The sequence below is a fragment of the Pleurodeles waltl genome, chromosome 12 (assembly GCF_031143425.1).
Source record: "Pleurodeles waltl isolate 20211129_DDA chromosome 12, aPleWal1.hap1.20221129, whole genome shotgun sequence".
Lineage (NCBI taxonomy): Eukaryota > Metazoa > Chordata > Amphibia > Caudata > Salamandridae > Pleurodeles > Pleurodeles waltl.
Window position 1 is genome coordinate 21,561,471 of NC_090451.1, and position 20,412 is coordinate 21,581,882.

General features: G+C 50.4%; 1 protein-coding gene across 1 annotated transcript in view; it reads right to left on the minus strand.

Moving 5' to 3' along the window:
- The window catches only part of GRIN3B (glutamate ionotropic receptor NMDA type subunit 3B), a 270,250-nt gene that overhangs the window by 50,668 nt on the left and 199,170 nt on the right, over nucleotides 1-20,412 (minus strand). The window contains exons 6-8 of the mRNA XM_069217846.1: nucleotides 19,008-19,159; nucleotides 12,957-13,121; nucleotides 4,194-4,255 (exon numbers count right to left, since the gene is read on the minus strand). Coding sequence (XP_069073947.1) covers nucleotides 4,194-4,255; nucleotides 12,957-13,121; nucleotides 19,008-19,159 — 379 coding nt within the window. The remainder of the gene's footprint in view (nucleotides 1-4,193; nucleotides 4,256-12,956; nucleotides 13,122-19,007; nucleotides 19,160-20,412) is intronic.

Genomic DNA, 20,412 nt, shown 5'->3' on the forward strand with positions numbered 1-20,412 from the left:
GGATAATAATAATAATATTCAGAAGTCACCAGTCCTACTCAGAAGTGCTAGTAAGTGCTGTAAGTACTATCATATTAAAATTCCTCGAAGTACACCATCCCTCCTCAGAAGAGCAACTTTGGATCACTGTACTATCATATTAGAAGTACACCACCCCTACTCAAGAGTGCCAGTAAGTATCACAATATTGAAAGTACACCATGCCTACTCAAAATACCCCAGTCCTACTCAGATGTAAAAGCATGGATCTTGTACTCATATTTTAAAAGTACACCATCCCTACTCAGATGTGGTAGTATGTTCTTTCAATGTAAAAGTACTCCATCCCTACTCATAGTACACCAGTCCTACTCAGAACTGAAAGCATGGATGATGTACTATCATAATAAAAGTACACCGTCCCTACACAAAGTAAACCATTCCTACTCAGATTCGCCAGTACGGGTTTATGGTACAGTAATAATAACAATACTAATAATATTCGGAACTACGCCATCCCTACACAGAAGTGCCCGTAAGTACTGTCATACTTACAGTACACCATCCATACTTTGATTTGCCAGGACAGATTACGGTACTATATTAATTATAATATTCAGAAGTACGCCGGTCCTACTCAGAAGTGCCAGTAAGTACTATCATATTAAAAGTATACCATTCCTACTTTGGACCTTCACTAGGAGTCATGGTACTATCATATTAAAAGAACACCATCCCTACTCGGAAGTGCCAGTAAGAGACATGTAGAATAACAATATTCAGAAGTACACCAATCCTACTCAGGAGAGCCAGTAAGGTTCATGGTACAATGATAATACTAGTCAGAAGTACACAATCCCTACTTAAAAGTGCCACTAAGGGTCATGGTACAATGTTTATAAGAATAATAATATTACAAGTACACCATCCCTAACCAGAAGAGCCAGTAAGGTTCATGGTATTCAGAAGTACACCTACCCGGAAGTGCAAGTACTGACGTTGGCGTGTCCTGCCTGTGCTGGCCAGTTGGTTCTGTTCACTGACATCACCATCATCTTATTACATCCCAAGTAGTGGGTCCTGGTATCTTTTGGTGCGATGGCCCCCTGCGGTGGCACCATTTTGCCAAGTGTGTGGCTCTAGACCTGTGACCCAGGGGTGGCGCGCGCACACTGTTGTTTGCATGAGTGGCAGGGGTGGATAAGGTGGCACATTGGAGCCGGTCACTGCTGGGCCTTTCTCGTGTGATCTGGTGGGCGCTGGACTGGTGCACGCTGGTCCAGTGGGTGAACGCTGGTCCAGTGGGTGGACGCTGGGCTGGTGGGTGGATGCAGGTCTGGTGTACACTGGTGGGTGGACGGTGTTCTGGTGGGTGGACGCAGGTCTGGATGCTGGTGGGTGGACGGTGTTCTGTGGGTGGTGGTGGGTGGATGCAGGTCTGGTGGATACTGGTGGGTGGACGGTGTTCTGGTGGGTGGACGCAGGTCTGGTGGACGCTGGTGGGTGGATGGTGTTCTGGTGTGTGATGGTGTACGTAGGTCTGGTGGACGGTGTTCTGGTGGTGGGTGGATGCAGGTCTGGTGGACGGTGGTGGGTGGACGGTGTTCTGGTGGGTGGTGGTGGGTGGACAGTGTTCTGGTGGGTGGTGGACGCAGGTCTGGACGCTGGTGGGTGGACGGTGTTCTGGTGTGTGATGGTGTACGCAGGTCTGGTGGACAGTGTTCTGGTGGGTGGACAGTGTTCTGGTGGGTGGTGGATGCAGGTCTGGTGGGTGGTGGACGCAGGTCTGGAGGATGCTGGTGGGTGGACGGTGTTCTGGTGGGTGGTGGATGCAGGTCTGGATGATGCTGGTGGGTGGACGGTGTTCTGGTGGGTGGTGGTGAGTGGACACTGGTCTGGCGGATGCTGGTGGGTGGACGGTGTTCTGGTGGGTGGTGGACGCAGGTCTGGAGGATGCTGGTGGGTGGACGGTGTTCTGGTGGGTGGTGGGTGGTGGTGAGTGGACACTGGTCTGGCGGATGCTGGTGGGTGGACGGTGTTCTGGTGGGTGGTGGGCGCAGGTCTGGCGGATGCTGGTGGGTGGACGGTGTTCTGGTGGGTGGTGGTGAGTGGACACTGGTCTGGCGGATGCTGGTGGGTGGACAGTGTTCTGGTGGGTGGTGGTGGGTGGCCGCAGGTCTGGACGCTGGTGGGTGGACGGTGTTCTGGTGGGTGGATGCAGGTCTGGTGGACACTGGTGGGTGGACGGTGTTCTGGTGGGTGGTGGTGAGTGGACACTGGTCTGGCGGATGCTGGTGGGTGGACAGTGTTCTGGTGGGTGGTGGACGCAGGTCTGGAGGATGCTGGTGGGTGGACGGTGTTCTGGTGGGTGGACGCAGCTCTGGCCGCTGCAAATACGAGTTTTCATCTCCCAGAAGTACCGACCCCTTGGCATCCTTTGGTGGCCACAACGAGGGATACAACAAAAGAACCACCCCTGCTCAGCTGTGTGTCCTCGGGCTGGGAGAGGAGATATCCCGGACTTCAGTCATCGTCAGTTAATGAGCAGGGAGCCATAATCACCCAGTTCTTCGGCCCTTTGACAGCGCGCGGCTCAGTGCCGGCGAGGGAGGGGCTGTGACAGAAGTGGGGGCTGCAGGATTATAGCGCCGAGGAGCAGCGGGGAGCGCAGGTCCAGAGAGCTGTACTGTGAGGTGAGTACTGAGGGTGCTGGTGGAGGGGGGGAGGCGCAGATGGAGAGAGCCAGGAGGGCCCCTGAGCGGCGAGTCACTGGCGAGGAGCTCGGTCCCGTTCAATAACGCATTCAATCAATAAAAAACAGAATAAAATATCAAAGCGGCTCCATGCTGAGCCGAGGGCCCCGGGGACCGGGCTGGGGCGAGGTGGGGGCGCTGGTGGGTGGGGAGAGGCCGGCTCTGGAAGGAAGAGCGTGCAGGTCTGGAGCCGGGGGGCACGCACCCCTTCTTTGGAAGCATAAGGATGTGGGATCCCGTGCCAGTGAGGCGAAACACGTGTCGGCGACCTGTGCCCACGAGCCCCTCGGGCCCAGAGCGGACCTGGCAGCATTTACTGAAAACTGGCATCAAGGACTGTGGCTCAGGAGGGACTGAAAGCAAGAGGTGTCTGTCAGTCGCATGCTTTTCGCGGCTTTGGTACCACAGGCGCCTGGGGGGGCACACGATGTTTACCTCATCCCCAGATCCCTCCCTCTCGCCCCCAGAGGTCCAGGGTGGATGTGCATGGAAACAGTCCTTCCCCCACTTGGATCACAATGCTTGCCTCGTGCCCAGACCCCCCCCCCCCCCCCCCCCCCCCCGCCCCCAGAGGTCCAGGGTGGATGTGCATGGAAACAGTCCTTCCCCCACTTGGATCACAATGCTTGCCTCGTGCCCAGACCCCCCCCCCCCCCCCCATCCCCAGAGGTCCAGGGTGGATGTTCATGGAAACAGTCCTTCTCCCACTTGGATCACAATGCTTGCCTCGTGCCCAGCCCCCCCATCCCCAGAGGTCCAGGGTGGATGTGCATGGAAACAGTCCTTCTCCCACATGGATCACAATGCTTGCCTCGTGCCCAGACCCCCCCCCATCCCCAGAGGTCCAGGGTGGATGTGCATGGAAACAGTCCTTCTCCCACTTGGATCACAATGCTTGCCTCGTGCCCAGACCCCCCCCCCCCCCCGCCCCCAGAGGTCCAGGGTGGATGTGCATGGAAACAGTCCTTCTCCCACTTGGATCACAATGCTTGCCTCGTGCCCAGACCCCCCATCCCCAGAGGTTCAGGGTGGATGATCATGGAAACAGTCCTTCTCCCACATGGATCACAATGCTTGCCTCGTGCCCAGACCCCCCCCTACCCCCAGAGGTTCAGGGTGGATGTTCATGGAAACAGTCCTTCTCCCACTTGGATCACAATGCTTGCCTCGTACCCAGACCCCCCCTGCCCCGAGAGGTCTAGGGTGGATGTGCATGGAAACAATCCTTCTCCGACATGGATCACAATGCTTGCCTTGTGCCCAGACACCCCCCGCCCCCAGAGGTCCAGGGTGGATGTTCAGGGAAACAGTCCTTCTCCCACATGGATCACAATGCTTGCCTTGTGCCCAGATCCCCCCCCCCCGCCCCAGAGGTCTAGGGTGGATGTTCATGGAAACCGTCCTTCTCCCACATGGATAACTTACAGATCTTGAGTTCTCCCCGGACAGAGGCGCACTTACCTCTCCTGCGGGACGACTTTCGGAAGATCTTCCAAGCAGTCATTCAACGCCCAGTGGATTTTCTATGGAAACAAAATGGCACAGATGACTCTTAGGGAATTTCTTGCAGTGGGTGCCAACCGCTCATAGACCCCATTGCAAACCCAGGAGGTGAGTACTACCACTTTACATAGCGCCTAACCCTTGGGCTCTGTCGAGTTCTAATGAAATGTTTCCCAAAATATTGGAACATGAGAAAGTAAGGCTCAGGGGTGCCATGTGTGTGTAGGGGGGCTAGGATTTCACATTTTGTATCAGTGTGAAAACTGGTGTTTCACTGACCACCACCCAAGCTCACCCCGCTCCAGCCCCACGCTCACCCCTTGTAGGGTATTTGAGGTGTCTGGTCCTTTCCAACCTGGAATAAGCGTCAGTGCTTGTAATGTACAGCAATTCTTTACTGACCAGCAGATAATCCTGGTGTGACCATACAGGTGCCCGAGGACGCAAGTGTGAAGGAAGACCTTTCATCTGAACAACTGAGTGTACCCTTGTCCGCCACACATGGGGCAGACAGACTAGTCTGCAGCCGCTGCCACCCAATGAGTAAAGCAGTAACCATTGACCAGCCGCTGCCACCCAATGAGTAAAGCAGTAACCACTGACCAGCCGCTGCAACCCAATGAGTAAAGCAGTAACCACTCACCAGCCGCTGCCACCCAATGAGTAAAGCAGTAACCATTGACCAGCCGCTACCACTCAATGAGTGAAGCAGTGACCAGCCACTACCACCCAATGACTAAAGCAGTAACCATTAACCAGCCGTTACCACCCAATGAGTAAAGCAATAACCATTAACCAGCTGCTACCACCCACTGAGTAAAGCAGTAACCATTGACCAGCTGCTACCACCCAATGAGTAAAGCAATAACCATTAACCAACCACTCTCACCCAATGAGTAAAGCAGTAACCATTAACCAGCTGCTACCACAGAATGATTAAAGCAGTAACCATTGACCAGCCACAACCACTGAATGAGTAAAGCAGTAACCATTAACCAGCCGCTACCACCCAATGAGTAAAGCAGTGACCACTGACCAGCTGCTGCCACCCAAAGAGTAAAGCATTGACCATTGACCAGCCGCTACCACCCAATAAGTAGAGCACTGGCCAGCTGCTACCACCCAATGACTAAAGCAGTAACCATTAACCAGCTGCCACCACCCAATGAGTAAAGCAGTAACCATTAACCAGCCGCTACCACCCATTGAGTAAAGCAGTAACCATTGACCAACCGCTACCACCCAATGAGTAAAGCAGCAACCATTAACCAGCCGCTACCACCCAATGAGTAAAGCAGTAACCATTGGCCAGCGGCTACAACCCAATGAGTAAACTAGTAACCATTAACCAGCCGCTACCACCCAATGGGTAAAGCAGTAACCATTGACTAGCTGCTACCACCGAATGAATAAAGCAGTAACCATTGACCAGCCGCTACCACCCAATGAGTAAAGCAGTGACCAGCCGCTACCACCCAATGACTAAAGCAGTAACCATTAACCAGCCGCTACCACCCAATGAGTAAAGCAGTAACCATTAATCAGCCACTACCACCCAATGAGTAAAGCAGTAACCATTAACTAGCCGCTACCACCCAATGAGTAAAGCAGTAACCACTGACCAGCCGCTGCCACACAATGAGTAAAACAGTAACCATTGACCAGTCGCTACCACCCAATGGGTAAAGCAGTGACCAGCTGCTACCACCCAATGAGTAAAGCAGTAACCATTAACCAGCCGCTACCACCCAATGAGTAAAGCAGTAACCATTAATCAGCCACTACCACCCAATGAGTAAAGCAGTAACCATTAACTAGCCGCTACCACCCAATGAGTAAAGCAGTAACCACTGACCAGCCGCTGCCACACAATGAGTAAAACAGTAACCATTGACCAGTCGCTACCACCCAATGGGTAAAGCAGTGACCAGCTGCTACCACCCAATGAGTAAAGCAGTAACCATTAACCAGCCGCTACCACCCAATGAGTAAAGCAGTAACCATTAATCAGCCACTACCACCCAATGAGTAAAGCAGTAACCATTAACTAGCCGCTACCACCCAATGAGTAAAGCAGTAACCACTGACCAGCCGCTGCCACACAATGAGTAAAACAGTAACCATTGACCAGTCGCTACCACCCAATGGGTAAAGCAGTGACCAGCTGCTACCACCCAATGAGCAAAGCAGTAACCATTGACCAGGCGCTACCACCCAATGAGTAAAGAAGTAACCATTAACCAGCCGCTACCACCCAATGAGTAAAGCAGTAACCATTGACCAGCCGCTACCACCCAATGACTAAAGCAGTAACCATTAACCAGCCGCTACCACCCAATGAGTAAAGCAGTAACCATTATTCAGCCACTACCACCCAATGAGTAAAGCAGTAACCATTAACTAGCCGCTACCACCCAATGAGTAAAGCAGTAACCACTGACCAGCCGCTGCCACACAATGAGTAAAACAGTAACCATTGACCAATCGCTACCACCCAATGGGTAAAGCAGTGACCAGCTGCTACCACCCAATGAGTAAAGCAGTAACCATTGACCAGCCGCTACAACCCAATGAGTAAAGCAGTAACCATTAACTAACCGCTACCACCCAATGAGTAAAGAAGTAACCATTAACCAGCCGCTACCACCCAATGAGTAAAGCAGTAACCATTGACCAGCCGCTACCAACCAATGAGTAAAGCAGTAACCATTGACCAGCCGCCACGACCCAATGAGTAAAACAGTGTCCAGCCGCTACCACCCAATGACTAAAGCAGTAACCATTAACCAGCTGCTACCACACAATGAGTAAAGCAGTAACCACTGACCAGTGGCTGCCACCCAATGAGTAAAGAAGTAACCATTAACCCGCCGCTACCACCTAATGAGTAAAGCAGTGAGCAGCCGCTACCACCCAATGACTAAAGCAGTAACCATTAACCAGCCGCTACCACCCAATGAGTAAAGCAGTAATGATTGACCAGCCGCTACCACCCAATGAGTAAAGCAGTAACCACTGACCAGCCGCTACCACCCAATGAGTAAAGCAATAACCACTGATCAGCCGCTACCACCCAATGAGTAAAGTAGTAACCATTGACCAACCTTACCACCCAATGAGTAAAGCAGTAACCATTAACCAACCACTCCCACCCAATGAGTAAAGCAGTAACCATTAACCAGCTGCTAGAACGCAATCAGTAAAGCAGTAACCACTGACTGGCCGCTACCACCCAATGAGTAAAGCAGTGACCATTAACCAGCTGCTACCACTGAATGAGTAAAGCAGTAACCATTAACCAGCCGCTACCACCCAATAAGTAAAGCAGTGACCACTGACCAGCTGCTGCCACCCAAAGAGTAAAGCATTGACCATTGACCAGCCGCTACCACCCAATGAGTAGAGCACTGACCAGCTGCTACCACCCAATGACTAAAGCAGTAACCATTAACCAGCTGCCACCACCCAATGAGTAAAGCAGTAACCATTAACCAGCCGCTACCACACATTGAGTAAAGCAGTAACCATTGACCAACCGCTACCACCCAATGAGTAAAGCAGCAACCATTAACCAGCCTCTACCACCCAATGAGTAAAGCAGTAACCATTGGCCAGCGGCTACAACCCAGTGAGTAAAGCAGTAACCATTAACCAACTGCTACCACCCAATGAGTAAAGCAGTAACCATTAACCAGCTGCTACCACCCAATGGGTAAAGCAGTAACCATTGACTAGCTGCTACCACCGAATGAATAAAGCAGTAACCATTGACCAGCCGCTACCACCCAATGACTAAAGCAGTAACCACTGACCAGCTGCTGCCACACAATGAGTAAAGCAGTAACCACTCACCAGCCGCTGCCACTCAATGAGTAAAGCAGTAACCATTGACCAGCCGCTACCACCCAATGAGTAAAGCAGTGACCAGCCGCTACCACCCAATGACTAAAGTAGTAACCATTAACCAGCCGCTACCACCCAATGAGTAAAGCAGTAACCATTAATCAGCCACTACCACCCAATGAGTAAAGCAGTAACCATTAACTAGCCGCTCCCACCCATTGAGTAAAGCAGTAACCACTGACCAGCCGCTGCCACACAATGAGTAAAACAGTAACCATTGACCAGTTGCTACCACCCAATGGGTAAAGCAGTGACCAGCTGCTACCACCCAATGAGTAAAGCAGTAACCATTGACCAGCCGCTACAACCCAATGAGTAAAGCAGTAACCATTAACCAACCGCTACCACCCAATGAGTAAAGAAGTGACCATTAACCAGCCGCTACCACCCAATGAGTAAAGCAGTAACCATTGACCAGCCGCTACCACCCAATGAGTAAAGCAGTGTCCAGCCGCTACCACCCAATGACTTAAGCAGTAACCATTAACTAGCTGCTACCACGCAATGAGTAAAGCAGTAACCATTAACCCGCCGCTACCACCTAATGAGTAAAGCAGTGAGCAGCCACTACCACTTAATGACTAAAGCAGTAACCATTAACCAGCCGCTACCACCCAATGAGTAAAGCAGTAATGATTGACCAGCCGCTACCACCCAATGAGTAAAGCAGTAACCACTGACCAGCAGCTACCACCCAATGAGTAAAGCAATAACCACTGATCAGCCGCTACCACCCAATGAGTAAAGTAGTAACCATTGACCAACCTTACCACCCAATGAGTAAAGCAGTAACCATTAACCAACCACTCCCACCCAATGAGTAAAGCAGTAACCATTAACCAGCTGCTACCACTGAATGATTAAAGCAGTAACCATTGACCAGCCGCAACCACCGAATGAGTAAAGCAGTAACCATTAACCAGCTGCTAGAACGCAATGAGTAAAGCAGTAACCACTGACTGGCCGCTACCACCCAATGATTAAAGCAATAACCACTGACCAGCCGCTACCACCCAATGAGTAAAGCAGGGACCAGCCGCTACCACCCAATGACTAAAGCAGTAACCATTAACCAGCCGCTACCACCCAATGAGGGAAGCAGTAACCATTAACCAGCCGCTATCACCCAATGAGTAAAGCAGTAACCATTAACCAGCCGCTACCACCCAATGAGTAAAGCAGTAACCACTGACCAGCCGCTGCCACACAATGAGTAAAGCAGTAACCATTGACCAGTCCCTACCACCCAATGAGTAAAGCAGTAACCATTAACCAGCTGCTACCACAAAATGATTAAAGCAGTAACCATTGACCAGCCATAACCACTGAATGAGTAAAGCAGTAACCATTAACCAGCCGCTACCACCCAATGAGTAAAGCAGTGACCACTGACCAGCTGCTGCCACCCAAAGAGTAAAGCATTGACCATTGACCAGCCGCTACCACCCAATGAGTAGAGCACTGACCAGCTGCTACCACCCAATGACTAAAGCAGTAACCATTAACCAGCTGCCACCACCCAATGAGTAAAGCAGTAACCATTAACCAGCCGCTACCACCCATTGAGTAAAGCAGTAACCATTGACCAACTGCTACCACCCAATGAGTAAAGCAGCAACCATTAACCAGCCGCTACCACCCAATGACTAAAGCAGTAACCATTGGCCAGCGGCTACAACCCAATGAGTAAAGCAGTAACCATTGACCAGCTGCTACCACCGAATGAATAAAGCAGTAACCATTGACCAGCCGCTACCACCAAATGAGTAAAGCAGTGACCAGCCGCTACCACCCAATGACTAAAGCAGTAACCACTGACCAGCTGCTGCCACACAATGAGTAAAGCAGTAACCACTCACCAGCCATTGCCAAACAATGAGTAAAGCAGTAACCATTGACCAGCTGCTAACACCCAATGAGTAAAGCAGTGACCAGCCGCTACCACCCAATGACTAAAGCAGTAACCATTAACCAGCCGCTACCACCCAATGAGTAAAGCAGTAACCATTAATCAGCCGCTACCACCCAATGAGTAAAGCAGTAACCATTAACTAGCCGCTACCACCCAATGAGTAAAGCAGTAACCACTGACCAGCCGCTGCCACACAATGAGTAAAACAGTAACCATTGACCAGTCGCTACCACCCAATGGGTAAAGCAGTGACCAGCTGCTACCACCCAATGAGCAAAGCAGTAACCATTGACCAGCCGCTACCACCCAATGAGTAAAGAAGTAACCATTAACCAGCCGCTACCACCCAATGAGTAAAGCAGTAACCATTGACCAGCCGCTACCACCCAATGAGTAAAGCAGTAACCATTGACCAGCCGCCACCACCCAATGAGTAAAGCAGTGTCCAGCCGCTACCACCCAATGACTAAAGCAGTAACCATTAACCAGCTGCTACCACATAATGAGTAAAGCAGTAACCACTGACCAGTGGCTGCCACCCAATGAGTAAAGCAGTAACCATTAACCAGCCGCTACCACCTAATGAGTAAAGCAGTGAGCAGCCGCTACCACCCAATGAGTAAAGCAGTAACCACTGACCAGCCGCTACCACCCAATGAGTAAAGCAATAACCACTGATCAGCCGCTACCACACAATGAGTAAAGTAGTAACCATTGACCAACCTTACCACTCAATGAGTAAAGCAGTAACCATTAACCAACCACTCCCACCCAATGAGTAAAGCAGTAACCATTAACCAGCTGCTAGAACGCAATGAGTAAAGCAATAACCACTGACTGGCCACTACCACCTAATGATTAAAGCAATAACCACTGACCAGCCGCTACCACCCAATGAGTAAAGCAGTGACCAGCCGCTACCACACAATGACTAAAGCAGTAACCATTAACCAGCCGCTACCACCCAATGAGTAAAGCAGTAACCATTAACCAGCCGCTCCCACCCAATGAGTAAAGCAGTAACCATTAACCAGCCGCTACCACCCAATGAGTAAAGCAGTAACCACTGACCAGCCGCTGCCACACAATGAGTAAAGCAGTAACCATTGACCAGTCACTACCACCCAATGAGTAAAGCAGTGACCAGCTGCTACCACCCAATGAGTAAAGAAGTACCATTAACAAGCCGCTACCACCCAATGAGTAAAGCAGTAACCATTGACCAGCCGCAACAACCCAATGAGTAAAGCAGTAACCACTGACCAACCACTGCCACCCAACAAGTAAAGTAGTAATCATTAACCAGCCGCTACCACCCAATGAGTAAAGCAGTGACCAGCCGCTACCACCCAATGACTAAAACAGTAACCATTAACCAGCCGCTATCACCCAATGAGTAAAGCAGTAACCACTGACCAGTGGCTGCCACCCAATGAGTAAAGCAGTAACCATTAACCCGCCGCTACCACCTAATGAGTAAAGCAGTGAGCAGCCGCTACCACCCAATGACTAAAGCAGTAACCATTAACCAGCCGCTACCACCCAATGAGTAAAGCAGTAATGATTGACCAGCCGCTACCACCCAATGAGTAAAGCAGTAACCACTGACCAGCTGCTACCAGCCAATGAGTAAAGTAATAACCACTGATCAGCCGCTACCACCCAATGGGTAAAGTAGTACCCATTGACCAACCTTACCACCCAATGAGTAAAGCAGTAACCATTAACCAACCACTCCCACCCAATGAGTAAAGCAGTAACCATTAACCAGCTGCTACCACCGAATGATTAAAGTAGTAACCATTGACCAGCCGCAACCACCGAATGAGTAAAGCAGTAACCATTAACCAGCTGCTAGAACGCAATGAGTAAAGCAGTAACCACTGACTGGCCGCTACCACCCAATGATTAAAGCAATAACCACTGACCAGCCGCTACCACCCAATGACTAAAGCAGTAACCATTAAGCAGCCGCTACCACCCAATGAGGAAAGCAGTAACCATTAACCAGCTGCTACCACCCAATGAGTAAAGCAGTAACCATTAACCAGCCGCTACCACCCAATGAGTAAAGCAGTAACCATTAACCAGCCGCTACCACCCAATGAGTAAAGCAGTAACCACTGACCAGCCGCTGCCACACAATGAGTAAAGCAGTAACCATTGACCAGTCGCTACCACCCAATGAGTAAAGCAGTGACCAGCTGCTACCACCCAATGAGTAAAGCAGTAACCATTAACAAGCCGCTACCACCCAATGAGTAAAGCAGTAACCATTGACGAGCCGCTACAACCCAATGAGTAAAGCACTAACCACTGACCAACAACTGCCACCCAACAAGTAAAGTAGTAATCATTAACCAGCCGCTACCACCCAATGAGTAAAGCAGTAACCATTAACCAGCCGCTACAATCCAGTGAGTAAAGCAGTAACCATTAACCAGCCGCTATCACCCAATGAGTAAAGCAGTAACCATTGACCAGCCGCTACCACCCAATGAGTAAAGCAGTAACCACTGACCAGCCGCTGCCACCCAATGAGTTAAGCAATAACCACTGACCAGCCGCTACCACCCAATGAGTAAAGCAGTAACCATTGACCAACCACTACCACCCAATGAGTAAAGCAGTAACCATTAACCAACCACTCCCACCCAATGAGTAAAGCAGTAACCATTAACCAACTGCTACCACCGAATGATTAGCAGGTCCTGTTTCTTCTTATGTGTCCCCCGTGCAGTCGTTGCACACAGTATGAACACCTCACAGTGATGCGTGTGTGCAGTGGGGCGCTGCTGCAGGTTGGCCTTGTGATGGGGACACAGGTCCCACCTGTGAAGAGACCAGGTGAGCTTCTGCCCGGCTCAAACCCCAGAGCTAAGGAACGTGGATGCCCATGGTCTCACCTGACTCGTATGAAGCCAGTACTTGAACCTCTTCTTCTTCTTCATGCGTGGGAGGATGAGGTGGAAGAAGGTGTGCTCCCCCAGGGAGGTGAGCAGAGCCCCCCCGAAGCCAATGCACAGCAGCACAAAGAGACCCGAGAAGTGGTAGATTCCCATCTGGAGCGTCTGAGGAGAGCATGAAGGTGAGACGTGTGTTAGCACCCCCTGCACACGCGTGTTCATAGCTACATCAGTGGGTTTACAGGCATTCACCACTCAAAGCTTGGATTGACATGGATCAGGAATGGGGTATTTACTCACACTCCAGGTCCGCGATTAACACAAATGGGTGTGGATGTATGACCCTCAACTGAACACAAGCATTCTGTTTATTAGAGCGATCAGGTCATGTTCAATGATGGTCTGCTGTCTACAGCCTAATCTGCTGTCAGTCACCTGGACCGCAATCAGTAGGCTGATTACTATCAATCACCTTGACTCAAATCAATCACCTGAACATCTAGCGATCACAGGACCTGCTGTCAATCACCTGGAGTGCTATCAAACACATGGACTCAAATCAATCACCTGAACATCTAGCGATCACAGGACCCGCTGTCAATCACCTGGAGTGCTATCAAACACATGGACTCAAATCAATCACCTGAACATCTAGCGATCACAGGACCCGCTGTCAATCACCTGGAGTGCTATCAAACACATGGACTCAAATCAATCACCTGAACATCTAGCGATCACAGGACCCGCTGTCAATCACCTGGAGTGCTATCAAACACATGGACTCAAATCAATCACCTGAACATCTAGCGATCACAGGACCCGCTGTCAATCACCTGGAGTGCTATCAAACACATGGACTCAAATTAATCACCTAAACATCTATCAATCACCTGGCTTGTTACAAATCATCTGGGGTACTATTCATCACTTGGAGCGCTATCAATCACCTTGGCTGCAATCAATAGCATGAACCACTTTCAATCACCTGCAGTGCTTTCAATCACTTAGGGCCAGATGCAGGAAGAAAGCAAATTGCGACTTGCAATTTCCGAGTCCGTGCGACTCGCAAATTGCAAGTCGCAATTTGACATGCAGAAAGGTGTCTCAGACACCGACTGCGACTCGCAATGGGGTCGCAAAGACCCACCTCATAAATATTCATGAGGTGGGTCGCAGTTTGCGACCCCATTGCGAGTATAGGCACTCGCTAACATGGAGGCCTGCTGTAGTCAGCAGACCTCCATGTTAGCGACCTGCCTTTTAAATAAAGGTTTTTTTTTTTTTTGAAGTGCAGCTCGTTTTCCTCACAGGAAAACGAGCTGCATTTCAAAAAATTCCGAAACCTTTTGTTTTGGTTTTTTCAGGGCAGGGAGTGGTCCCTTGGACCACTCCCTGCCCTGAAAAAATGTTTTGGGGTCCATTCACAAAGGGGAAGGGGTCCCATGGGGACCCTTTCCAATTTGCGAGTGGGTTACCATCCACTTCAAGTGGATGGTAACTGCGACTCCATTTGCGACCGCATACGCGGTCACAAATGGAATTGCACCCCTTCCTATTTGCGATTCGGAAATGCATTTTGCGAGTCGGATCCGACTCGCAAAATGCATTTCAACATAGCAAAGTGGCTTTTGCGAGTCGCAAACGGCGTTTTTCGCCGTTTGCGACTCGCAAAACCCTTGCTACATCTGGCCCTTAGAGTGCTATGGCTCACCTGCACTGCTGTAAATCCACTGAACCACTACTAATCACCAGCACCGCTATCAATCACCTGAACTGCAATCAATCACCTGGAGCGCAATCAATCACCTGGAGCGCAATCAATCACCTGGAGCGCTATCAACCACTTGGAGCGCTATCAACCACTTGGAGCGCTATCAACCACTTGCAGCACTATCAATCACCTGGAGCACCATCAATCACCTGGAGTGTATCAATCACCTGAACCACTAACAATCACCTGCACCACTAACAATCACCTGCACCACTAACAATCACCTGCACCACTAACAAACACCTGCACTTCTATCAATCACCTGCACCTCTATCAATCACCTGCACCGCTACCAGTCACCTGAACAGCTACCAATCACCTAAACCGCTACCAGTCACCCGCATTGCTGCCAATCACCCGCATTGCTGCCAATCACCAGCGTTGCTACCAATCACCTGAATCGCTATGAATCATCTGCATTGCTACCAGTCACCTGAACTGCTACCAATCATCTGAACCACTACCAATCACCTGAACATCTATCAATCACCTGACTCGTTATCAATCACCTGGGGTGCTACCCATCACTTGGAGCGCTAACAATCACCTTGACTGCAATCAATAGCCTGAACCACTTTCAATCACCTGCAGTGCTTTCAGTCACTTGGAGTGCTATGGCTCTCCTGCACTGCTGTAAATCCACTGAACCACTACCAATCATCTGAACTGCTACCAATCACCTGAACCACTATCAATCTCCTGGAGTGCAATCAATAGCCTCAACCATGAACACTCAGCTGGCCTCCAAGCAATCACCTGACCAGCTATCAATCACCTGACCAGCTATCAATCACTTAACCAGCTATCAATCACTTAACCAGCCATCAATCACTTAACCAGCCATCAATCACCTACCCAGCTATCCATCACCTAACCAGCTATCCATCACCTAACCAGCTATCCATCACCTGGACTCCAATCAATCACCTGACCAGCTATCAGTTACCTAACACGCCATCAATCACCTGGAGTGCTCTCAATCTTCTATTGCTCCCATTGCCTCCATGCTAGATTGAACTTACCTGTAGCCACTTGTCATACCACAGCAATCTCAACGTTGTGCGGTGACCACATGTCTTTGGGATTTAGAGAAGGAAAAGATCCCACCGTCTCACTCATACTTACTCCCCCCCCCAGTGCTATGAGATAAAGCCTTGTGCCGGATCCCTTCATCCTCCCCCCACACTCTCTCCTGTCATTGGAATATTCACCCACCTCTTGCAACCATACACCCCTGTCTGCGCACCTCCCCTGGTGGTGTCATCCCCCCAGTTCTCTACTCCAACAACTGATGCTAAAAATAATACAAGCCTCATTGCTCCAGCAGTCACCTATCTCACCGGCTCCTCAAGTGATCACCAGATACCTCCACAAGATGACTGCCAATAGCAGTGGTGGGCCCTACAGTGCCTCCCCCCACCCCAGGATATTTCCTAAAGTCTAGAAGCATCCAGCCTTAAGTGTGGCCACATTGAACCCAACCTTCCACTGCTTGTGCAAGCCCCTCCACTGCCACTCCATAACCGTCACTCCACTGACGTCTCCTTCAGACATTTGTAGACCTTCACCATCCAGGCACCCACCTCTTCCTTCCATGCCCCTCCCACCAGGTCCTACCACCTCCATTAGACACCACTTTGCGATAAGACCTCTCCGTTCCAACAGGCGCCATTTCCCGTTCGATCCCTGATGTGCACAGATCTTTTGTTTGCACTATTGAGTCTGCTTTGATGCGCATCCAACTTTTTTAGCCGTTTTCCATAAAGTAACACAGGTGCTCCCACAAACCTTGGGGAGGGTGCTGAGCAGATCAGGTTCACAGCACTGGATACCTCTAGCCCGAGCAGTACCACACACCCTCTCTACAACTCACTTGAATACACTTCTAGGGCCGGTGTGACTGTGCTTGGGGTAGGCACCACTCTGAGATCCATCAATGTCAATCCTGAGCTGATCCTGCAGAAAACACATCCCCCATCGGGACCACAAACGTTCACCTGCTACTTGATCCTAAGGGTGACGTGGGCACAAGTACAGCTCCTCTGACCAGAGAGGATTCTAACGTAATTTACAACTGTAGAGTACAAAGTACTGTACGGTTCGGACAAATACAATAACCTTTAAGCGTTCCATATACTCTTCGCTCGTCACCTCCTGGATCCCACGCTTTGTAGCAAACCCAGAGATTCTGCAGGAAGCCTCTTGAAAGAAGAATATTGATCCTAAATCCACAACGGTAAATAATCCACCATGGCAGACAGTAGAGGGCTCAGACTTACAGACTGACGCACTTCCTGCGGTATTGACAATCCATTCACGGAGCCGTGCAGCAATTGAAGATATTGGTTTTACGCCAAACGACAACATATCGTCCTGTCTGTGTACAATGGCCAGTTGTGGTGCCTGCATCCAGTGAGCTGGGCTTGTACTGTGAAGCTGTAAGTCTATGGTGCTGTGGGTTACATTGTGCATTGGGGACCATCTGTTGTGTGATGTCCTAGAACAGAACATCTTCTAAAACAGGGGTGTCCTATACAGGTGAAGACCGTCAGATATCCACCTAAGATGACTCTCCATTCAAGGAATCTAAGCGAGAAACACCTTCCAAGGCAACACATTAAATTGCTTCATTCCGCTGCTGCGGGTGCAGCCATGGGTACACACCCTGGCCACTGCTCTCTGACTTGTCCTTCCTTGGTGTGTCCCCCCTGCTTGCACAACCCCCGTCACCTTGTAGTACTGACCTACTCAAAGTCCAAGCCCAGTCTGGTGCATCTTTGTATACTCTTCTAGAAAGAACAGGTGTCCCACTGGGATCCCTCCTGAAGGACTCCTCTCCAGTGCTGCGTCATGGCTGCTTCGGAGACTGAGTTTCACGCTGCGATGTTCTTGTCTGTCTCCTTACTTGCTGTTCTGAGGGTGGATCTCAAACATTGATTCCAGCTCTGGAGGCCACATCAGGGGCTGTGTTCTGTTCTGAGGGCCATTTATAGGATCTTGTGTCCGATGCGTGAGACCTCTAGCACAGCAAGTCCACCTCTGGAGTGTCGTGACCTGGTCTGCACCACCGTGGATCCAGCCCTCGAGTGTCGTGTCCTAATCCATACATAGTGGTGCATTGTAAACACCTTCACAGCGAGTCCATCTCTGGAGTGTCGTGACCTGGTCTGCACCACCGTGGATCCAGCCCTCAAGTGTCTTGTCCTAATCCATACATAGTGGTGCATTGTAAACACCTTCACAGCGAGTCCATCTCTGGAGTGTCGTGACCTGGTCTGCACCACCGTGGATCCAGCCCTCGGGTGTCGTGTCCTAATCCATACATAGTGGTGCATTGTAAACACTAGCACAGCGAGTCCACGTCTGGAGTGTCGTGACCTGGTCTTTGGTATAGTGTTGTGTAGACATGGTTCAGTGCTTGTCAAGCTTCCCAACACCATCCGTACGTCTGGGAATCAGTTCCTCTCCACCATCTTCTTTCCCTGCTACCTTCCCTTTGGAACCTTCTCTCCCTTGCCTTGGTACTGTCTCTGTCTCATACAATGAGCCATTTCTAAAGCCTCTGTCGGTAACTGGGACTCATGACAGGTCCTTCTCCATCCTGCTGTGACGCGTGCACCGATGCGGACGGGCACCTTCTCCTCGCCTACTTGTCCCCCACAGGGTGGTGCGCTGTACAACCTCTTCCCTCTCCCAACCACATCCGCCGTGAGTTACCTCTCCTGCCAAAAGGGCCACCAGGGTTCAGTCCCTCTTCTTCCTGACTGGTGTGTGCATCTGTGGCTCCCAGTGGCCTCGGCCGCCACAAGGTCCAACCAACCACAGGCCTGGTTCTGTTAGAGCAGAACCACCCTGAGGCCCACCTGCTGCCTCCTCCTGTTGAAGGGCTGGTGACACATGAATAGTCTCGTTTGATGCGCTTCGTAACTAAAATCTGCCCATCCACGTACAGTACGCACTGCTGAGGGATCACAGATAACACAGCCTTGAGATGTCTACCCACTAGATTCATAGCTAGTGCCATGGACAAACCTCTCTACAGCAGCAACCCACATCTCTCTACTCCTTCCCAGAACCATCCATCCATCCATCGTCCAGCCTCACCCGAGCAAGGTGCATGGAACCGAACACCCAAAAGTTATCATCACCCCGACATCAGATTCTGGCCACAGCACCCCAACCATCTGAGAGTATCACAGTATCACACTTGTGGCAGACTGGCACTACTCCGGTGCCACCAATAAGATATCTGGGCACACAGTGCCACGGGCGGGACTTACCTCTGTGACGGCAAACACCCGCTTGCCGCAGGGAACCATCTTGTACCACTTGTCGTGCAGCGTGTCCATGAAGCCGGAGGACTTGTATCGGCTGATAAACTCGGACAGGTTGGAGGTCAGGGGAGAGTTCTGGGGGAGCCCGATCCCGTAGCCTATCAAATGCAAGAGTGAGGGGGAGGACAAGAACAGGTTACATAGTTTGAGAAGACGCTCCAGTTCGGACTCACAAAGCACTATACAAAACACCATGACCACCAGAGTTTCTAAAAAGCAGACACACGCAGTCCCTTCCCTAATGGTGCAACCGGGGCGAGCATGGACGGTGCCCCACTTTCAAACACCTCTGGCTCCTACTCCAGGCTCACTGCAGAATGAGTGTTCACCTGCTTCACTCTGTGGCAGGTAGGTGAAGCCCTAAGAGTCAGCTCATTCACCGTACCACCCACAGACACGCCTCGTGCACGTGGACATGCGGACCTGCCCAGGCAGACACCAGCTCCATCCTTCCTTTGGTAGGAGACTCTAGCTGTGGCCACCAGGACACCACTCACCTCATTCTCCCACTCACCCGGGACATTGTGAAATACACGTGCACTGCTAGGCTTCCTTCATGAGTGAAAGATTACTGACTATGCAAACTAATAGATTAACACTCAAGTCATTTCTACAGTTCTATCTTTACTATAATTCAAGGCACTCCGTGAAATCCTCAGACATCCTTAACTCAAAGTACTTGCTACCAGAGCAGCTAATGGTTATATTCATACACAGTTTTTAGATATTACTTCATACCGTACTTCTGCTGTTTCTAGGCACTTTAAATCACAGCTGTTACTATTACCAGGTAATGGTACTGCAATAACTGATTTCATGATTTGAACTAGGTCATTGCGGATGTCAGTCACAAACATTTAACTAACTGAGCGACTGATCTGATGTGGGAGTGGGAGATAGTTGGAAATGGCCCCTTTTGCAGGGTTATCCTCAGTCTTTTTGCCTCCTTCCTCCTATGTTTTCTGACCTGTTTTTGTTGCCTTTAGGACTTCGGCACTTTCCACTGCTAACCAGTGCTAAAGTGCATATGCCCCCTGTGTAAAGTATACTGTTGATAGGTTTATCCATGTTTGGCATATTTGATTTACAGCTAAGTCCCTAGTAAGGTGCACTAGAGGTGCCCGGGGCCTGTAAATCAAATGCTACTAGTGGGCCTGCCTCACTGGTTGCGCCACCCACATTAGTAGCCCTGTAACCATGGCTCAGACCTGCCACTGCAGTGTCTGGGTGTGCAGTTTTAAACTGCCAATTTGACTTGGCAAGTGTACCCACTTGCCAGGCCTAAACCTTCCCTTTTTATATGTGTAAGGCACCCCTAAGGTAGGACCTAGGTAGCCCCAGAGGCAGGGTG